This window comes from Ursus arctos, unplaced genomic scaffold (genome assembly GCF_023065955.2).
Source record: "Ursus arctos isolate Adak ecotype North America unplaced genomic scaffold, UrsArc2.0 scaffold_5, whole genome shotgun sequence".
Classification (NCBI taxonomy): Eukaryota; Metazoa; Chordata; class Mammalia; order Carnivora; family Ursidae; genus Ursus; species Ursus arctos.
Window position 1 is genome coordinate 58,091,359 of NW_026623067.1, and position 19,265 is coordinate 58,110,623.

General features: G+C 38.1%; 1 protein-coding gene, 1 long non-coding RNA gene and 1 pseudogene across 7 annotated transcripts in view; 2 read left to right on the top strand and 1 right to left on the bottom strand.

Moving 5' to 3' along the window:
• Positions 1-11,468, bottom strand: part of LOC113255222 (uncharacterized) — a 37,081-nt gene extending 25,613 nt beyond the window's left edge. For all 3 annotated transcript variants that reach the window (XR_008957557.1, XR_006409525.3, XR_008957556.1), the window contains exons 1-2: positions 11,311-11,468; positions 6,424-6,513 (exon numbers count right to left, since the gene is read on the bottom strand). This is a non-coding gene — a long non-coding RNA (uncharacterized LOC113255222). The remainder of the gene's footprint in view (positions 1-6,423; positions 6,514-11,310) is intronic.
• On the top strand, positions 4,731-5,107 carry LOC113255221 (60S ribosomal protein L34-like; annotated as a pseudogene).
• Positions 11,469-11,539: 71 nt separating the features above from the next.
• Positions 11,540-18,903, top strand: BTF3 (basic transcription factor 3). Of its 4 annotated transcripts, none has more exons than XM_026498799.4 (6): positions 11,540-11,912; positions 12,250-12,318; positions 15,837-15,950; positions 16,275-16,476; positions 17,666-17,722; positions 18,601-18,903. In XM_026498799.4, the coding sequence occupies exons 1-6, from the start codon at positions 11,781-11,783 to the stop codon at positions 18,645-18,647; spliced, it is 621 nt and encodes a 206-aa protein (XP_026354584.1). In that variant the 5' UTR covers positions 11,540-11,780; the 3' UTR covers positions 18,648-18,903. The 4 variants fall into 4 exon arrangements, with proteins under 4 accessions (XP_026354584.1, XP_026354585.1, XP_057163245.1 ...); XM_026498800.4 differs by having other exon boundaries at positions 11,541-11,674; XM_057307262.1 differs by having other exon boundaries at positions 11,541-11,674; positions 17,666-18,903.
• Positions 18,904-19,265: the final 362 nt, after the last annotated feature.

Below are 19,265 nucleotides of genomic sequence, written 5' to 3' on the forward strand. Positions count from 1 at the left end.
TATGGGATCGATCCCCACGTCAGGCTCTTCCGCTATGAGCCTGCTTCTTCCTCTCCCACTCCCCTGCTGTGTTCCCTCTCTCGCTGGCTGTCTCTATCTCTGTCGAATAAATAAATTAAAAAATCTTTAAAAAAAAAACTGTAAAAAACAACAGAGACTATCTTCATAGGCTGACTACAAATTTCTTAAACAGAAAGAAATAAGTACTAACTATAACATTAAATAATAATATTGTATCTTTTCTCTTAACCAAAATTCTCAGCATCTATAGGCATAAAAGTATTTACTCACTGCTTTATCCTATAATACATAGGAAATATTTTCTAATTTATAATACCAATGTTGCAATTAACAATAAGACTACTGAGTGAGGTTTACATTTTTTCCAGTTCTTTTTTCCTTTAAATATATTACATTAAGATTGGGCAGTCTGCATAAGGTGTTCAAAAGTCATTTGAAATAGGTCTTTTCTCTATATGGCTATTTTCACAATTTGATATAGGTAGGTTCTTTTGTTTCAGTTTGTTTTCAATTTTAGGGCTTGCTTTTTCTTTTTACTCTGATAACATTTTTCAATATATAGAAGATTCAAAAGTCAAAACTAACTGAAAAGGTATATTCTGAGCAGTCTTACTTCTATTCCTATTGCCTCTATCTCTCCCTTTTATTTCTGCTCATACCATATAGATGTTTCTGTTTTAAGTCTCTAGTTTCTTATTCTAGTGTTTACTTTTTTGCAAAAATAACAAACACATTTGTATTTTTCTTTTCTTTTAAAGGTACCATCTTCTATATGCTTTGCTCCATTGCAGAGTACTCTAATGCTTTGCAGAATATTTACAATTTAATTTTTTAAGCTATTTTAATTTATACTCAGAGAGAACAGTTATATAAACATTAGCCATCATTAGCACACTGTTATCTTCAGTCCATGCAAGGACCTCTCCTTTTTCCTTCTTACTTGATTTTCACTCCCATTTTCCTCCCCACAAAGGTACACAATTCAGTGGTTTTTTTCCATACCAACAACCAATTCTCCAGATACCAACTAGGTGTCTAATAATTCAATTCAATGAAGACACTATCCACCTGGAGCTGGCATTAGATACTGCCAGTTAAAGGAGCACAGTTCCATAAGACTGTCCCGATTTCAGATTCCAATCCCAAATCCTAGGCCACCCTTACCAACTGGCTATACATTGGGGGTTCCCATGACCCTTCCTCAGGTTTACTAACTTGTTAGAGTGGCCAACAGAACTCAGGAAGATACATATGTTCGCCAGTTTATTATAAAGATACTCAGAAACACCCAAAGGGATGCATGGGGCCTAACATGGAAAAAGGGGTATTTTTGGAATGTGTAAGCCCTCTTTTGGCTGTGTTACCCTCCCAGCACCTTGATATAATCACCAACCTGGAAGTTCTCCAGCTCTGTTATGTAGGTTTCATTACTTAGGCATTACTGATTAAATTATTGGCCACTGGTGATTGAACTCAACTTTTAGGCCCTCTCCACTCCCTGGAAGTTTAGGGGTGGAACTGAAAGTTCCAATTCACAACCTTCTAATCATGCCTTGGTCTTTTGGCACTCTGCCCCATCCTGAAGCTTTTCTAGGAGTCCCCAGCACATTAGTCATCTCATTAGCATACAAAAGACACTCCTACCACTTCAAGGGTTTTAGGAGCTATGGTCCAGAAACCTGGGACAAAGACCAAATAGTTATTTCCCATTATAGTACACCTCTCTAATGTTAAATACGACCTTAAATATGCATATATCTTTGTATTATATGTTATGTTGTTCTGTGTTGCTTTTTAAAAAACTTTTAAGTATGGCAAATACAGAAAACTGCAAAAATCACAAGATAGACCCTTACTCACCATCCTAGCAACCTCCCCTGTGCTCCTTCCAATTACAACCTTTCTTCTCCCAAGAATAACTATTATCCTGGTGTTTATAATTACTTCCTTTTCAGTGTTATCACCTAAGCAGGCATCCCTATGCACTGTAGTTTTGCCTGTTTTCCTTTGTTTTTTTTAACATGTCTCTTAGGTATTTTTTTTTTTTAAGATTTTATTTATTTATTTGACACAGAGACAGCCAGCCAGATAGGGAACACAGGCAGGGGGAGTGGGAGAGGAAGAAACAGGCTTCCAGCGGAGGAGCCTGACGTGGGGCTCAATCCCATAACGCCGGGATCACGCTCTGAGCCGAAGGCAGACGCTTAACGACTGGGCTACCCAGGCGCCCCTCTCTTAGGTATCTTTTTACCTAGAGTCCCCTTTCTTATTTTTCCCTTTTTCCAGAAATTTATTGAAGTAGCACATTAACTGTCCTATCGTTTCCCATAATCTGAATTTTGTTGAATGTATTATGTGGAATAATTTTTTAAACTTTTTTTTTTTAAAGGTTTATTTATTTAATTGGGGGGGAAGGGCAGAGGGAGATAATCCACAAGCAGACTTCCCACTGAGTGGCTTGATCTCATGACCCATAAGATCATGAACTGAGCTGAAACCAAGAGTGGGATGCCCAACCAACAGAGCCAGCCAGGCACCCCTGTATTCTGTGGAATAATTTAACATGTTTTTCTGTCTTTGGATTTTCTGTAAATTGATGTCTGGATCACATATGGTCAAAAATTAATGTTTTTCTATTCAACAAAGGTAGTACAGACAAATCTGATGGACCAGGAAAAGATACTTGCAATATCTAAAATAAAAGGGATTAAAAATAAACAAACATTGTATACCAACTACATGTAATAAAAATTAAAAATTAGAAAAAAACCTATAATACATCTGGGAATCCAGCTAACAAAGCATGTGCAAGATCTTCAGAAAGTTTTCTCTATTAAAATACATAAAATACAGGCACCTGGCTAGTTCAGTCAATAGAGCATGTGACCCTTGATCTTGGGGTTTTAAGTTCAAGCCCCATGTTGGGTGTAGAGATTGCTTAAAACTAAAACCTTAAAAAAAAAAATAAAAATATAAATAAATAAATAAATAAATAAATAAACTATATATATATGTAAAAAATACATAAAATATTTGAAACAACAGTTGCACTATGTTTGTGGATAAGGTAGATTGGTACTCAGCATCCATTCAAACTGTTTTTAAGCTTACTTCTCTGTACTATAAATCTTAAAAAGTTAAAAACTACATTTCCCAGGGGTGCCTGGGTGGCTAGTCAGTTGAGCAGCCAACTTTTGATTTTGGCTCAGGTCAGATCTTAGGTCAGAACTGGGGTTGTGAAATCCAGCTGGTCACTTGGTGCTCAGCACAGAGTCCACTTGCTCCTCTCCCTTCCATTCCATCCTCTACCCCCAAAATAAATAAATAAAATCTTTTTTTAAAAAATTACATTTCCCAGATACCCTTACAGTTAGTGTTCTAGAGGTAAATGATTTCTGCCAATTAGGTACACTAAAGTAAGATTTGGTGTGGAAAGCCAAAGCCTTTTCCTGCAGCTTTGTTTTTTGGCTGGCAAGCGTGGTGGTGATGTAGGAGTATTTTCTACAGCAGCTTTCGAGAGCAGTCATTGGCTTTGTGGGTGTTGAGTAATACAGTATCTTCTTGGTTCCTACACTGCAGCTACCTACAGTAGTCTACTATTTTTTTTTTTGAAAGATTTATTTATTTATTTGAGATACAGAGACAGAACACCAGTGGGACGAGGGGAAGAGGGAGAGAAAGAGAGAATCATCAAGCAGTTCTCCACTGAGCGTGCAGCCCAACATGAGGCTCTATCCCAGAACCCCAAGATCATGACCTGAGCCAAAATCAAGAGTGGGATGCTTAACCAACTAAGCCACCTGGGCACCCCTACAGTAGCCTATTCTTAACATCAATAATTCTAGTCATGGGGTCTTGTTTCTCCATTCTGACGGGTAGTGGCAGCTCTTATAAGAGTCTAGTTTTACAGTATTATCCTGGGACTCATTTCTGATGGCCTAGGCTAAAGCCCACTCTTCCAGCCCATTAAATAATTTTCTAAGCACCAATTCCCTATATTAAGTCCCTATACCCTTAAAATAGCCAGATCTATTTACTGCAACTGAAGGCAGACTTATACAACAGTTAGTAAAGATATAAAATCTTCCCAAATTAATCTACACTATCTCAATAAAATTTTAAAATAATTTAACAAAACCTAACATGTATATGAAATAGAAGTCTCAAATATGTCAACTTTAAAAATGAAAAAAAGGTAATCATCCTACCATATATTAAGAACACTGAGTTTAGGGGCGCCTGGGTGGCACAGCGGTTAAGCGTCTGCCTTCGGCTCAGGGCGTGATCCCAGAGTTCTGGGATCGAGCCCCACGTCAGGCTCTTCCGCTATGAGCCTGCTTCTTCCTCTCCCACTCCCCCTGCTTGTGTTCCCTCTCTCGCTGGCTGTCTCTCTCTCTGTCGAATAAATAAATAAAATCTTTAAAAAAAAAAAAAAAAAAAAGAACACTGAGTTTAGGGGCGCCTGGGTGGCACAGCGGTTGAGCGTCTGCCTTCGGCTCAGGGTGTGATCCCGGCATTATGGGTCGAGCCCCACATCAGGCTCCTCCGCTATGAGCCTGCTTCTTCCTCTCCCACTCCCCCTGCTTGTGTTCCCTCTCTCACTGGCTGTCTCTATCTCTGTCAAATAAATAAATAAAATCTTTAAAAAAAAAAAAAAAAAAGAACATTGAGTTTAGCTCTTCCGGGGACGGCAATCATAGGCATTCAGGATGGTCCAGCATTTGACCTACAGTCGTAGGCAGTCCTACAATATAGCCTCGAACAAAACTAGGCTGTCCCGAACCCCTGGTAACAGAATCATTTACCTTTATACCAAGAAGGTTGGGAAAGCACCAAAATCTGCATATGGTGTGTACCCAGTCTGACTTCGAGGAGTTCGTGCTGTGAGAGCTAAAGTCCTTATGAGGTTGTCTAAAATGATAAAACACATCAGCAGGGCCTATGGTGGTTCCTTGTGTGCTAAGTGTGTTTGTGACAGGATCAAGCGTGCTTTCTCTATCGAGGAGCAGAAAATCATTGTGAAAGTGTTGAAGGCACAAGCACAAAGTCAGAAAGCTAAATAAAAAAATGAAGCTTTTTTGAGTAATAAAAAGGCTTGGGGGAAAAAAAAGAATATTGAGTCTAAGGGCACCTAGGTGGCTCAGTCGGTTAAGTGTCTGCCTTCAGCTCGGGTAGTGATCCTGGGGTCCTGAGATCAAGCCTCATGTCAGGCTCTCTGCTCAGTGGGGAGCCTGCTTCTCACTCTCCCTCTGCCTGCCACTCCACCTGCTTGTTCTCTCTCTGTCAAGTAAATAAATAAATACATCTTAAAAAAAGAAAAAAAAAAAAAGAATATTGAGTCTATCACCCAAATGCAGACAATAAAATAATTATTTCTGGATTTTTTTTTCACTCTTTTTTATATCAGTGACAAATGTTACAGGAATATACAAAATGGAATGCCCTCTAGATTTGAAATCTGGACAAATGAAGTTACTAATTATATGTTGGTCTTTTAAATTATTTTCTATCCTGACAACTTGTTTTGTTTAAAAAAACAAAAAATAAGAAGTAATACGCGAGCAGTATAATGTATCTGACAAATGAACACCAGGTGTCCTGACAGTAAATCTAAAGGATGTAGACTTCAAGAAAGCCCATCAGCCAATGGAATGAAATACCCCTGGGGTAATGGTCCTGGCTAGCACTAGATTTGAGCTTGGGGAAAAGATAAAGTATAGAAACAAGAATTGAGTCAGTTACAATTTGGTAGTCACCAAATTATCCCATAGTTTAAAATTTAAAATGTCTATAGGCTTGGTTTCTGTAGTCCCATTGTTTTCTTTGAGCAAATAAAAGCTTTAAAAAATTTTCCCCCAATAAACTGCACAATACATCTTTAAAGGTATTTAAATGTAACCTAAAATACAAAGGGCAAAACCACTTTTTTTTTTTTTTAATGAGAAAAAACCAGGTTGAATTAAGAATCCTGTGAGATAGTCTTGCTGGAGGTTGTGTAGCTTATAAGCACAGAGAGGAAGCTGGGCTGGACTCTTTGTCTCTATAAACTTGATACAGTGCTTTATTATAGCAGCTAACTTTTAAGAATTTTTAAAAATCTACTAGAAAAAGTTAAGCTCTGCTGGCATTCTCTGCCTGACAAGAAAGGCTGCTTCAAACTGTTTAATGATTTACTTTTACTTGCTAAATTTGCATTAGCCCCACCCACTTCCAGGACATACCTTCAAACTTTTCTTTCTTTCTTTTTTTTTTTTTTAAGATTTATTTATTTGAGAGAGAGAGAGAGAGAGCGAGCTGACCCATGCAGGGCTTGATCCCAGGACCCTGGAATCACGACCTGAGCCAAAACCCTGAGTCTGACGCTTAACCCACCAAGCCACTCAGGTGCCCCCAAGGACATACCTTTAGAGCTTTAATTTTCCTCTGGCTCTCAATTTCCTCTTCTTAAACCAAAGTCTGAACCGCTTGGACCTGTAATTCATCTCTGCAGCTCTAAAATGATATGAAATGTACAGAATGTCAATCTCCCACATCACCTTCCTTGTTCCTAAACTCCTTATTCTCTAAACCAAGAATACAAGTTCAGACTCCCAAGAAAAGCAAACAAGGATGCTGGATGTTGGCAAAGTTAGCAAATATTAAAAAGGACATCAAATTTATATTACTATCTTGTTTAGAGAGTATTTTCCAGTCACTTACAAGACATACAAATAAACCAGTATATACATTTTTCTGCAGGATCTGATTTAGTTTCCTTGAAGTTCTTTATATTCCTCTGTTCTTTATATGCCGAGTCCTCTCCTCTCCTTATAAATCACAATTCCACAAACTCACTAAAGCAACTAAAGTTTACCAGTTTGTCAGTCCTCTTCCTCTTGTTGCCATAGCAAAACACTGAACCTAGCAACAAATTCCATCAGCCATATTGACCCACTGTCATTGCAGCACTTGCTTCTACTCCAGTGTAACATACAATTCTCTTTGATTTATCCTGTTTACAAGAAGGCACATACTGAACTCTCAGCATATAAACATAGAAAAATGGAACTGCAATGAATAAAGAATAGCAGTCACGGCAAGATAATGTGAAAGAAAATTGGCCTCTATTAAGTGTTAAGTTTATTATCTGAAGCAATTTGAAAGACTTTTTTGAAAAAGATTTTATTTATTTGAGAGAAAGAAAGAGAGCACAAGTGGGGTGAGGATCAGAGGAAAAAACAGACTCCCTTCTGAGCAGGAAGCCTGATGTAGGGCTTGATCTGGGGACTCTAGGATCATGACCTGAGCCAAAGGCAGACACTTGACTGAGACACCCAGGCGCCCCAATTTGAAAGACTGTATGAAGATAATAGGATTAAGGAGGATTACATAGTTATGAAGGCCCTTAAAAATATTTCAGTGTGGTTAAGGTAATAAACTGCATGCTAAATAGATGATCAGCAAAATTTGGATAATGTAGACTTCCATGCTTTGCTTTCATGACACTCCAGGATTTTTCTACCCATTCCTCATCCTTGTCTGACTGCAGACAACGTATATTCTAAGAGCAACTTCTTTTCAGCGGGTTTTTCCCCACCAATTAAATATTTAAAGCTTTTTTTTTTTTTTAATTATAAAAAAGTTGTTGACCTCCTTGATTCCACTCTGGTCTCAGAAATACGGAGTATATTAGGTGACTCAGATTTTAAAAGATGCTTTGGGGGCACCTAGCTGACTCAGTCAGAGGGGCATGCAACTCTTGATCTCCAGGTCTCAGGGTCTGGAGTTTGAGCCTTACGTTGGGTATAGAGATTACTAAAAAAATAAATAAACTTAAACAAACAAACAAAAAAAGATGCTTTGGATAATCCCTGTGACTTCAGTTCATCTTTCCCTTTTAAGCATACTTTAGTATGTTTTTCTTTCCCCATCTTCATACAACTGCTTCTCTACCAGGGTTCTCTGCAAAACAAACAAAAAAACCCTTGTCGGCTCCTCTTCCTTCCTTCCCCAGCACTTGACTTTCTGTATCTTTCTTCCAGAGTGACCTTATATAAGTTTTCTGAAATCAAGATTGAATGAAAAAACCTGAGTATGTATGTATTAATTTAATAACTCTTGATGCTATGTAGTGGGTCTATCATTTTAGGGGGTCATATATGGGGGGGTCACCCATATATAGTGGGTTCATCATATTATTTGTGCTCCTGTGCATTTTAAGTTTTCCACAATAATGTAAGAAGGATATTCAGTCTGGTATTCAAAAAGTTAGGATTGGCATTATAAATTTGGGAATCATCAAAATAAAGATGACATTTAAAGCCGTGGGATTGGATGAAAACACTTCTGAGTATAGGTAGAAAAGAATATTAGGACTAAAATGTAAGCAACTCTAATATTTAGAAGTCAGAGAAATAAGATAAAGCAAAGTAGACTGAACTGCCAGGAAGAGGAAACCAGGAAGTGAGATGTTCTTGGAGCCTGGAGAAGAAAATATTTCAAAAATGTGGAAGTAGCCAAGTGTGTCAAATGCCACCTAAAGGCTAAAATGAGAATTAAGAATTTACCTTTCAGATTTGTCAAGATGGAGGTTTAGACAATTCTTTGGAGAGATTTTGCTATAAAAGGAAACAAAAAATGCAGTAGTGGCTGGAGGGGAGCAGAGGTCAAAAAAAGTTTTTCATTTTCCTCTCTTTGGAGATACTTGATACTAAGGCTTATTGGAGTACTGGCAGAATGACCTAGTTGAAAGGGGGAAAACAGATACAGGAGGGCTGTAACAGAAGAATCAAGGTCTTGAATGAAATACACAAAAGTACAAGTAGAGGGAATATTTCTACTGTGTGTAACAGGAAGGAAGGCAAAATTTATAGATTCAGATATATAGAGATTGTAGAGTTGATGAAGGGTAGATGAAGTGGTATCAATCTTCACACCTTAACTCTCTAAGCTTTAGTTAGATGGCCAGTAATATGAGAAGTAATATGGAAAGAACATACCTCATAAGATTTCTGTGAGGATCCAACCGTCAAAGAGCCAACACTCAACATTAACCTAGTAGAAATTGTTATTAAGACTCCTAGGTCAATTCTCCATTAACTCAACAAAATTATCAATCTATCATTTTGCATTTAATAAAGTATCAGAACTAAAAATAACAATGATGGATGTAACTTAATGGGGTTGAGGGTGTCAGAAAAGGCTTTCCTGAGACATTTAAACCAAAAGCTACGTGAGTTGCAGGCACTAACTTAACAAAGGTGGGGGTATTAGAAGTTCAAGGAAGTTTAAAAACAACAACCAAAAAAAGGTCCATTGTGGCTATCAGTCAAGGGCCAGATCACAAAGCAACTAAAACCATGAGAACATTTATCCTCAGTGATTTCCAATACCTTCTTTGGGTCAAAATGGGCTCTTAATAAACATTATATCAAGTACGTATTTTAGTTCATGCTGAAACAAACTCAAGTCCAACTGAGAGGTGAAAACAATTCATGGACTTTGATTAGACCATAAACTATAAACCAAGGAGAGCAAACAGGTTTCCCCTTTCTTGCCTACTCTATTGACAGAGGTCATGTTGAATCCTTGGGCTTGTTCAAGCTAAGCAGTTAAGTGTGGGAGCTAGTAATTCTTATTTGCCATAGATACTATAAATTACTTTTGTCATCACTGAGCTAACAACTTAGTAACTTTTATCAGACTTCAAAAAATCCCTCTAGTTTTTTTTTTTTTAAAGACTGGTATATAAATATTAGCAGAATCTGAGTTTCCTTTTTTTTTTTTTAAGATTTTATTTATTAATTCGACAGAGAGAGAGAGAGAGGGAGAGAGAGTGGGCACAAGCAGGGGGTGAGGCAGGGAGAAAGAGAAGCAGACTCCCCGCTAAGCAGGGAGCCAAGTCCCAGGATCCTGAGATCATGACCTGAGAAGAAGGCAGCTACTTAACTGACTGAGCCACCCAGGCACCCCCAGAATCTTAATTTCCTAACCACTCACAAAACATAGCAGAAGTCAAAAATCAAAATTTTCTTAGTATTAGGGCACCTCTCATGATTTTCAACATAATCAAAGTCTTAAAAATTAGAAAAGAACAAGACAGAAAAGTGGGAACCAAAGGAAAATAAAAAATAACCTGGGATATTTCCTGAAAACAGGCATATAAAAGGTCAATCAGGTGGCAGGTAGGTGAAAGAATGCTGTGTTTATGTAAAATGCTCAAAAAACTTTATATGACTAGAAAGTTTCAAATGCCCTCAGTATAACACAGAAGGAGGGGAAATGTATTCCTGAACAAAGACATACTGTCAAAAAGGGGAGTATTTCTATGTATTTTGTAATATTCTATAGCACTGAATGTTGGCACAGTCGTTGACCTTTACAGTAACTCACGTAGCGTAATAATTCATCTTTTCCTGTACTAAACTTGACTCATATTTAAGAGGAGCAACATTGTTTTTTAAGAAAATATCAACTGTTACAATTAGCCTAAAAAGCAATACAGCTATCCTCACTATTTTCTTAGAGACATCACATTTTAACTAATTTACACGTGAAAAGTATACCAAAACAAAAAGATAAATCTTAACTGGAGAGAAATCTGCACCTACACAAGTTTTCTTGCTATATAAATTGTATTTTCTCAGAGATTTTGGACTCATTTTTGAATCTGCAAAGGCTTTTCATAGCTATAACCACAAAAACGCTGACCAGAGTGCTTTAAAGCTTGTCTTAAAGCTTGCCCTACCGTTTAGAAAATTTAGCCACTGTAAACACACCAGGAACAAATTCTCTTTTGATTGTATTCCTGAGTTAAGGAACAAAGTTTGTTCAACTGTGAATACCAACTAATATCAAGGAGTCAATTTTTAGTCTGTTAAAGAGACAAGAGAAGTAAGGTAATTAAGTACAGGGGTCTCAGGTGGTACCTGCTACGCTTGCTGAAAATTCAAATTACCCGGTTCCATCCCCAGTCCGACTGAACCCCTTTTAAGGACTGGGCCTCGGGGATACATTCTGAATACGCTCGCCAGAAATTGTGAACCATTAAAGTTGCAATGCAACCCACCAAACAACCTCATCCTGGAAAGTAAAATCAGTTTACTTCGACCAAGTTTTGACAAAATGTCTTGGTAAAGGCTGATTCGGGCCGGAGAGGAAATTCTAAAACACCCAGATGATTGCTGCGATCTACACCAAACAGTGAGAGAGTAAAGAGATGAGCACACGCTGGGCGCCCCAAACATTTCCGCAAATGTGAACTGCCCTTTATTCTGAGGGTAAAGAATTTGGGGATCAGGGCCGACTTACTCAACCCTAACTGCAAAGAACCGTTCTTTCTGACTCTTCTAGTGTCTTTCCCAGGACTACACGCGGTGCCGCCAGCACAGAGTCTCTCCTAAGGGCCCAAGGTGGCCCGCGCTCGAGGAGAAGCGTGCCCGCCCGACGGTCACAAACGCTGCGGCCTCAGGCCGCGCGTGCGCAACGAAGCACTGAGCTCGCGGCAAACTCCGTTTCCTGACTTTTGGAGGAAGCAGCGTTGCATCACTTCCGGCCTCCCTCTAGCTGCCATCTTGCGTCCCCGCGTGTGTGCACCTAATCTCAGCTGGTCCGCCCGAGACCCCCTGAGCGCCAACCCTATTCCCCCGCGCGGTCCCATTTCCGCTCCAACAAGGTACAAAAAGGCTCTGGACGCCGGCGTGGGAGGAGGACGGGAACGGGGGCGGGAAGTGCCCGGAAGGAGCGAGACAGGGAGGGACAGGGCTGAGGAGAGGAAGGCGATGCGACGGACAGGCGCACCCACTCAGGCTGACTCTCGGGGGCGAGGTCGAGCCAGGGGCGGCTGCCCTGGGGGCGAGGCGACGCCGTCTCTTCCTCCACCTCGCGGCGGAACCCGAGGACAGGAGCCTCAGGTACCGCGAGGCTTGCGGAGAGTGGCCGGGCCGGGCCGGGCAGGCCCTGGCTAGGCCGAGGCCGGGCCAGGGCCGGGGGTGGGGGGTGCTGATCAGGCGTGGGTTAGAGCCCTTTTCTCGGGCCTGTAAGGGGGAGGGGTTGTGGAGGAGGGGTAGGAAAGTGGGTGCTCTTTATGCTCCCCCAGAACTGAAATTGGGAGCTTTGCGGGGTGGATTGGGGATTCAGGCCTCGGCCTGTTAAGGATATTTTTTTCTTTGCTGGTGTCTTGGGAAATAACGAGCGTGGAATGCTAGAGTGAACCAGACCTTTCCCGCTGAGGTTTTCCTGTTTTTCTAGATGAAAGAAACTATCATGAACCAGGAGAAACTCGCCAAACTGCAAGCACAAGTGCGCATTGGTGGGAAAGTAAGTTTTAATAGTTTTTTGGGCTTTTTGAAGTTTAAAGGTTTAGGGTGGGTGGTTTTTTTTTTTTTTTTTTTTTTGATTTTGGATTTGCTTTTCTTGTATTGTTGGCTTGTCACTGTCTCTAGAGGGCATTTCATAGAGCTAGCAAAGCGGGGGTGGGGGAGGCGGGGGTGGGGGGAGGAGGAGGCGGGGTTAAATGATGTACAGTAGGGTGTATCCGTGGGACGTGCATGTTGTAGAATAAAAGAAAAAAGTGAGTCTACATGAAAAGAACTTCAACAAGCATTACTTCTGTGTAAATATGTTTGCAGTGTTACAGTATTTTAGTAGAACAAAAGTGTTTCCTACTTTAGTAAGAAAATGTGTCATTTCGGTTCGGTAATCATTGTGGCCATTATACTCCTAGCTTGTTTGGCCAAGTTGTATACATTCAGTGCTTTGCTGCCCCCTCCCCTTTTTTCCCCCTTAATAACTATACTAACTCTGAACTTAAGTACCACCTGTCTTTTGAACTGTAGTTTATGTACCTAATAGTTAGACGTTTGTGTCTCTTGTAAATTCAGAACTTTCTGAAATGCTTTCTTAAACGCAATTCAGAGTAGTTGTATATTTTCTAGGATATTTGGAAGATACCTGTGTTAGAGGTACATCACAGAATTTAAGAGCAGTGACTGTGGATTTGAAAATATTACCTAACAGATATCTTTCAATTTTGACTTTGTTAATATGCTAAAACTGAGAGAATGAGAATGAGTGTAGGTTTTTAGGTAAGTTTTTGGCTAATTGGTTTTTCCTGCTGGATACTGATCTTCAAGAGTATTCATTTTTGAACTTGGAAGTTTTAGATTGTTTTTTGAGTAATTTACTTAAATCAGAAGTCCGCTGTAGACAGAGCTCTACTTAGTTGTATTTTGCATTGTGTTAGCACATTCCTAGTATTTAACAAGGTGTGGTAGCCTGTTGGAACAGAGCATGTCTTTACTTGGTAAAACTTGTAAAGCTTCCCTAGGACAAGTTTATTACCTATTAGTTTTTCCCAATTTTAAGCATTTGCCTTCAAGTAGAATCTTCTGTGAAATAGCCAAAAAGTTGCATGTAGGCTTAAATAATGAGATGTGCATCTATTAAATTACTGGAGTTTGCCAACAGTGAATATCCTGATCCTTTTTTCTTCCCTGAAGCCAGTAGTCTTCAGGATTTGCACCTGCCCATTAACAAATAGTATGTGTTTCTTGTTGTTCTTAGCAATTATTAAAAGCTAGGTGTGGCCTTCAGGTCCTAGAAAAACTCATTACATCCTTTGTGGTTAGTGTTTCGATGTTCTTATGTTGGTGTTTTAACTATAGTTTAGTACAGGTTTCACAAGAAATATCTTGAATAATGTGCTTGTGTGCTGTCTTTTGTTACTCTGATCATTAGTCTTTAGCTATGAGAAACATTCTAGGGCAAGGAAAGCCTAGGTTTTTTTAGATTCTTAGGGCCGATGTAGGATTGAACTTCGTTTGGTTAATATAGGTAATACTTCTGTCATTATAATATGGAAATAGTTTATCTTTTAAAAAACTTTTTTATTATGGAATGTGAAATTTGGTGAGTTAGTTTTGCCTTAGAGAAATCTGTGTTGGGTACTTTCAGGTAAACAGTATAAAAGTGCTTTATTCAGTATCTGATCAGAGCATTGATAATAAATTGTATCAGTAAAAATTGAACTCTATGGATGTGAATTGTATGGAATCTATAGAAGGTGTGTCAGTTTTGTTTTTAGAATCTTAGAGTAATCGTTTAGAATATCTTTTACAGAAAATTCTTTGAAAATCAGATATCTACATGACCACATCAAAGTGATTTTTATTCTTAAAGGATTTTGGGGGGGCTGGTAGCCAGTATTTTTTGTAGCTGTTGATATGTTATTCAGTTCAGCTATCGTTTACTTAAGCCTTTAACTGTGCTCAGTCCTGAGAATATGAAATTTAAGAAATTATGGTGCCTTAGGGGACTTTAACGCTAGTAGGGGAGTTTTTTGTTGTTGTCGTTTTTTAACTCTGTTTTCATAGTGTAATATACATAGTGCAGTAGAAGCATTTTCAAAATAAGAGATGGGGATGATTTTGCTTGGGGGCGGTTTATTGCAGAGTTTAGGGAATGCACAAAAGAGGTAATGGTTTGAACAGGGTTTTAAAGGACTAATAGGAATTGGTATGTAGGTTGGGGTATACTGAAGTAGGTGGGTGGTAACCTTTCCATAAAGAGTCTTATGTATCATGTAAAGGGCTTAATCTATACATAAAAGAGTTCTTGGGAGTGTTTTTTATTAAAGAGTGTTAAGCAGAAAACGAGAGTCACGTTTGCCTAGTTTTGAAAGTTTATGGGATATATTTGAGAAGGGGGAGATTAGAAACTTGGTATATATGTACAAGAGGCCACAAGTTTTCTTGAAGCCTGTATTCGTTCATTCATTCATTCAAGTTATTGAGTGCCTTCGGTGAGCCAGATACTATTCTCAATACTATTCATAGCAGTAAACAGAATGGAAGCTCTTAATGTTACGTTCTAGTGAGGGGAGACGGATAATAAAATACATTTATCTCTTATAGTAATAATTGTAATGAAGAAAAATAAACCAAATAGATGAGGAGTTGCTTTTTTACATATGGTGACATAAGAACAGAGATCTGTAGTAAGGGAGGGAACCAGTGCAGATGGTAGAGGAAGAAGGGAATAGTATGTGCAAAGGCTCTTTTTGGCCTACTGAAGGAACTGTGAGGAGGTTTATTTGGCTGAAGATGAGAATGTGTGTGTTATAGATGTGGTCAAGAACAGCATAGTAGGGGCATGGCAGATCATGTAGAGGCCTTGTGGATTAAGATAACTTAAGATTTTATTCTTAGGTATTATAAAAGTCTATATAGACTCATTTGAGTGTGTCCATTGTCTTGCATGTGAATATTAGTGGATGTTGATTTTTCATTAATTAAAAACAAAAGGTTAGGGGTGCCTGGGTGGCATAGCGGTTAAGCGTCTGCCTTCGGCTCAGGGCGTGATCCCAGCATTCTGGGATCGAGCCCCATATCAGGCTCCTCCGCTAGGAGCCTGCTTCTTCCTCTCCCACTCCCCCTGCTTGTGTTCCCTCTCTCGCTGGCTGTCTCCATCTCTGTCGAATAAATAAATAAAATCTTTAAAAAGAAAAAAAAGGTTAATAGTTCTGGACTCGGAACTTCTAAATGAGGGTTAATTTAGGTTGATACATGCCACCTCTTTGATCAGATAATGTAAAAAATAGGACTTTGAAAAGATCATTCTTTTATGTATGACAAAATTAGAATGTTAGACATTATTAACGATTTATAGATGATTCCTTTGTTACTCTCTTTCTGCTTCCATTATTCCCTACTTGCTGCCTAAAAGTTTGTGCTTATGGTAGTTTTCTTAAACAGATCCAAAGGTCAAAAAGGAATTAGAAAGTTTCCTTTTGAAAATGTCTGTTATGATACATATGTTTTCTTTTCTCCTCACTCTAGGGAACTGCTCGCCGAAAGAAGAAGGTGGTTCATAGAACGGCTACAGCAGATGATAAAAAACTTCAGTTCTCCTTAAAGAAGTTAGGGGTAAACAATATCTCTGGTATTGAAGAAGTAAGTGTCGAATTTTATTTCTTTATAAAACAAGTTTTGGTTGGAAAAAGCTTCAGTGGTCATGCATTTCTTATTTATTTATTTTTTAATTCCCAACAGAATTTTATATTCCTCTAAGATAGGTTTCTATTCCACTAGTGAATATTAGGGAGTGCTAAGTCTGAAAGCGATTAGATTGCACTTGCCATTCCAGGCAGAATATCACCTGTGCTTCACAGTGAAATAGTGGATTAGTTAGCCAGACTTGAGTTTCTCCTTAATAGAATGTTTGGTTTTTAAAGAATCTTGGTGGGTGTTGCTTATTAATTTTGTTTTTCTTTATAGGTGAACATGTTCACAAACCAAGGAACAGTGATCCATTTTAATAACCCCAAAGTTCAGGCATCGCTCGCAGCGAACACTTTCACCATTACAGGCCATGCTGAGACAAAGCAGCTGACAGAAATGCTACCCAGTATCTTAAACCAACTTGGTGCAGACAGTCTGACTAGTTTAAGAAGACTGGCTGAAGCTCTGCCCAAACAATGTGAGTTTCCTGTAGAGGTTTTTGCCCAGGTTTACTGATTTATCATGAAATTTCTAAGATCTCAAGTAGATAGGAATATCTTTACATTTGGAAATGACAGTTTTCCTCTAGAAAGTTACAATTTTTACAGTGACTTTTAAGCAGGTGTTCTTAGTGTGTTCAGTAAGTTAACTAGTATGCTGTGATCATTACACTTGATTCAGTGGAATGTTTGTTTTCTGCTATCTTGCTTTGGATCAGTGATTTAAAATTTTTATCTTTATCAGGAAATGATGAAAATGGTTATTTGGGGCTTTTTTGATAACTGAAAGTTTAGAATTGATTAAAATATATTATAAATTGTCAAATTTTTTTCAGTCGTATTTACAACTGGTATTACCAATAATGTTTTAAGAATTGGCCTGGCATTATTTGGGTGTTTTTAATTATAATACAAGGATTTTATTCAGGGCAGAAAATCTTATAGTTGAGTAAGTGCATTAGGAGACGTAGCTGCTTTATGCTGTGGTCCTCTTATTAAAATTTTGAAGAAAGGCAATGTAGAAGCAAGACAGGCTTATTATATGGTCTGTTACTTAGTCATCCATGTTTTTTCTAGGTATTCACTCTTTCTGCTTTGACATTTTATACAGATACAGATTTTGGGGTTTTTTTTGATAGGGCTGGTACTGTGAGGTCTCAACTCCAAGTGTAGTTCACTTTCTTGTGTATTAAAGAGAAAGTGGATGCTTACCACCAATCAAAGGCACTTAATTTTTTCATCATTTTATTTTCACTTCTGTAAAGGTTTGTTAAGCATCTTCTGTATGCCGTGCACAAAACAACAATATTTGAGAAAACAGTCTTTTAATTTTTGCCTTCCAAAAGAAATCTTCCCATAATTTGGTATATGGGTTTACATGTACCCTGGGGGCACTGTGTTGTTTTCATACCACCTCAGGGCCTGTGGTGGGCCAGAGGGATTGAAAAGATGGGTATGGAATTTGTTTTGTTGGCTGTTAACAGCATTCTAGTTCATTTGTAGACATTAGGCTACCATGTTATTATTAGTACTTACGGATAGAATCCCAAATGTCACTGCTATCATATGAATGTAAGTTATAATAACATTTGACCTTTCATCTGTTCTTTTGGTTAATGTTTATTAAAGATTTAACAAATGTGTAACACATACATTTCCCTTTCACAGCTGTGGATGGGAAAGCACCACTTGCTACCGGAGAGGATGACGATGATGAAGTTCCAGGTAGGAACCTTCACTTATGGTCAAACTGGAGAATCTTAGAAGGAAGAATAACAAATCTTTATACTGTAGGAGAGCCTACCTCGGGGGAAAGGGTATTAAGGTAAAGGATAGGAAAGGAAGACATGAACCTTGCTTAGGATGAAAAAAATAATGCAGTGTTATTTAACTAGGATTTATGTTTGTAGACTTGGCTTTTTCTGATTGGAAGCTTCAAATATTGAATAAGTGTGTATGTTGTCACATAAATAGAATAAATAGTAGATCACGAACGACCCGTTTTCTACTTAGAGATTAATAAATTCATGAGAAGGCATGGAGAAGTTGAGGTATCTTGGGGTATGGTATAACCATTCTAAAATCAGAAAAACTCTTGGCAATCAGGAGGGATTTTTCTTAGCTGTTACTTGATAATTTGTTTTGTTGTGAAACATGTTTATTAAGAGCAGTAGAATCACTAGACTGAAATATTTCCACTTTGCATAGACAGATGTCCTTTAGGAATCCAGGAAAACTTCATATTGTTTGTGATGGTGTTCTTTGGTTCTGACCCCCATGTTGACTAATATATTAATATTGCTTAATTTTGATTCTTGGGGTGAAATGGAACTGGGGAGGGCACGTACAGATTTTTTTAAGCACAATATTTATGTCATCAGCAGATTAATAAATTTCCTTTTCCCTTGTTTTAATTACATGCTAAAACCTACACTTGAAAATGTGCCAAATGGGTAGTGGTCTCATTAGAAATAAAGTATTTAAACGTATATCCTGATTTTAACTGTAGGATATATTTTGGGAGCATTGTTTAATCTCTTCTTAACATCTGATGATCTGTAGATTTGGGTTTTTTCAGAGCTTCTGTCTTTTTCTTTTTCTAGATCTTGTGGAGAATTTTGATGAAGCTTCCAAGAATGAAGCAAACTGAATTGAGTCAACTTCTGAAGAAGATAAAACTTGAAGAAGTTACTGGGAGCTGCTATTTTATATTATGACTGCTTTTTAAAATTTTGTTCATGGATCTGATAAAATCTAGATCTCTAATATTTTTAAGCCCAAGCCCTTTGGACACTGCAGCTCTTTTCAGTTTTTGCTTATACACAATTCATTCTTTGCAGCTAATTAAGCTGAAGAAGCCTGGGAATAAAGTTTGAAATAAGGTTAATAAAGTTCTTTGCCTAGGATATGGTTTTATTTTTTATTTCATTGACACTGATTTGTACACAGAAAGCAAAGTTGTTTATAGAAAGCTAATCATGGCATGTAATATGGCTGGTAATCTTTAATGAAATTTGATTAACAAGATTTTAAATGGCCATATAATATAACAGAGGTGGTATAAAGTTCTCATGTTTTAAAACTTTTCTCCAGCAGTCCTCAGGGCTACAGTGGTTTATGTAATGGATATAATTAGAGAGAATGGAATATTGCTTAGTAGATGAGCAAGAGGTTTTCCTCTTAATATTGTCTATATTGTAAGTATATACTAAGTGCCTTTAACATATTACTGCACTTAATTTTCTCATTTAATCCTCAATCTATGAAG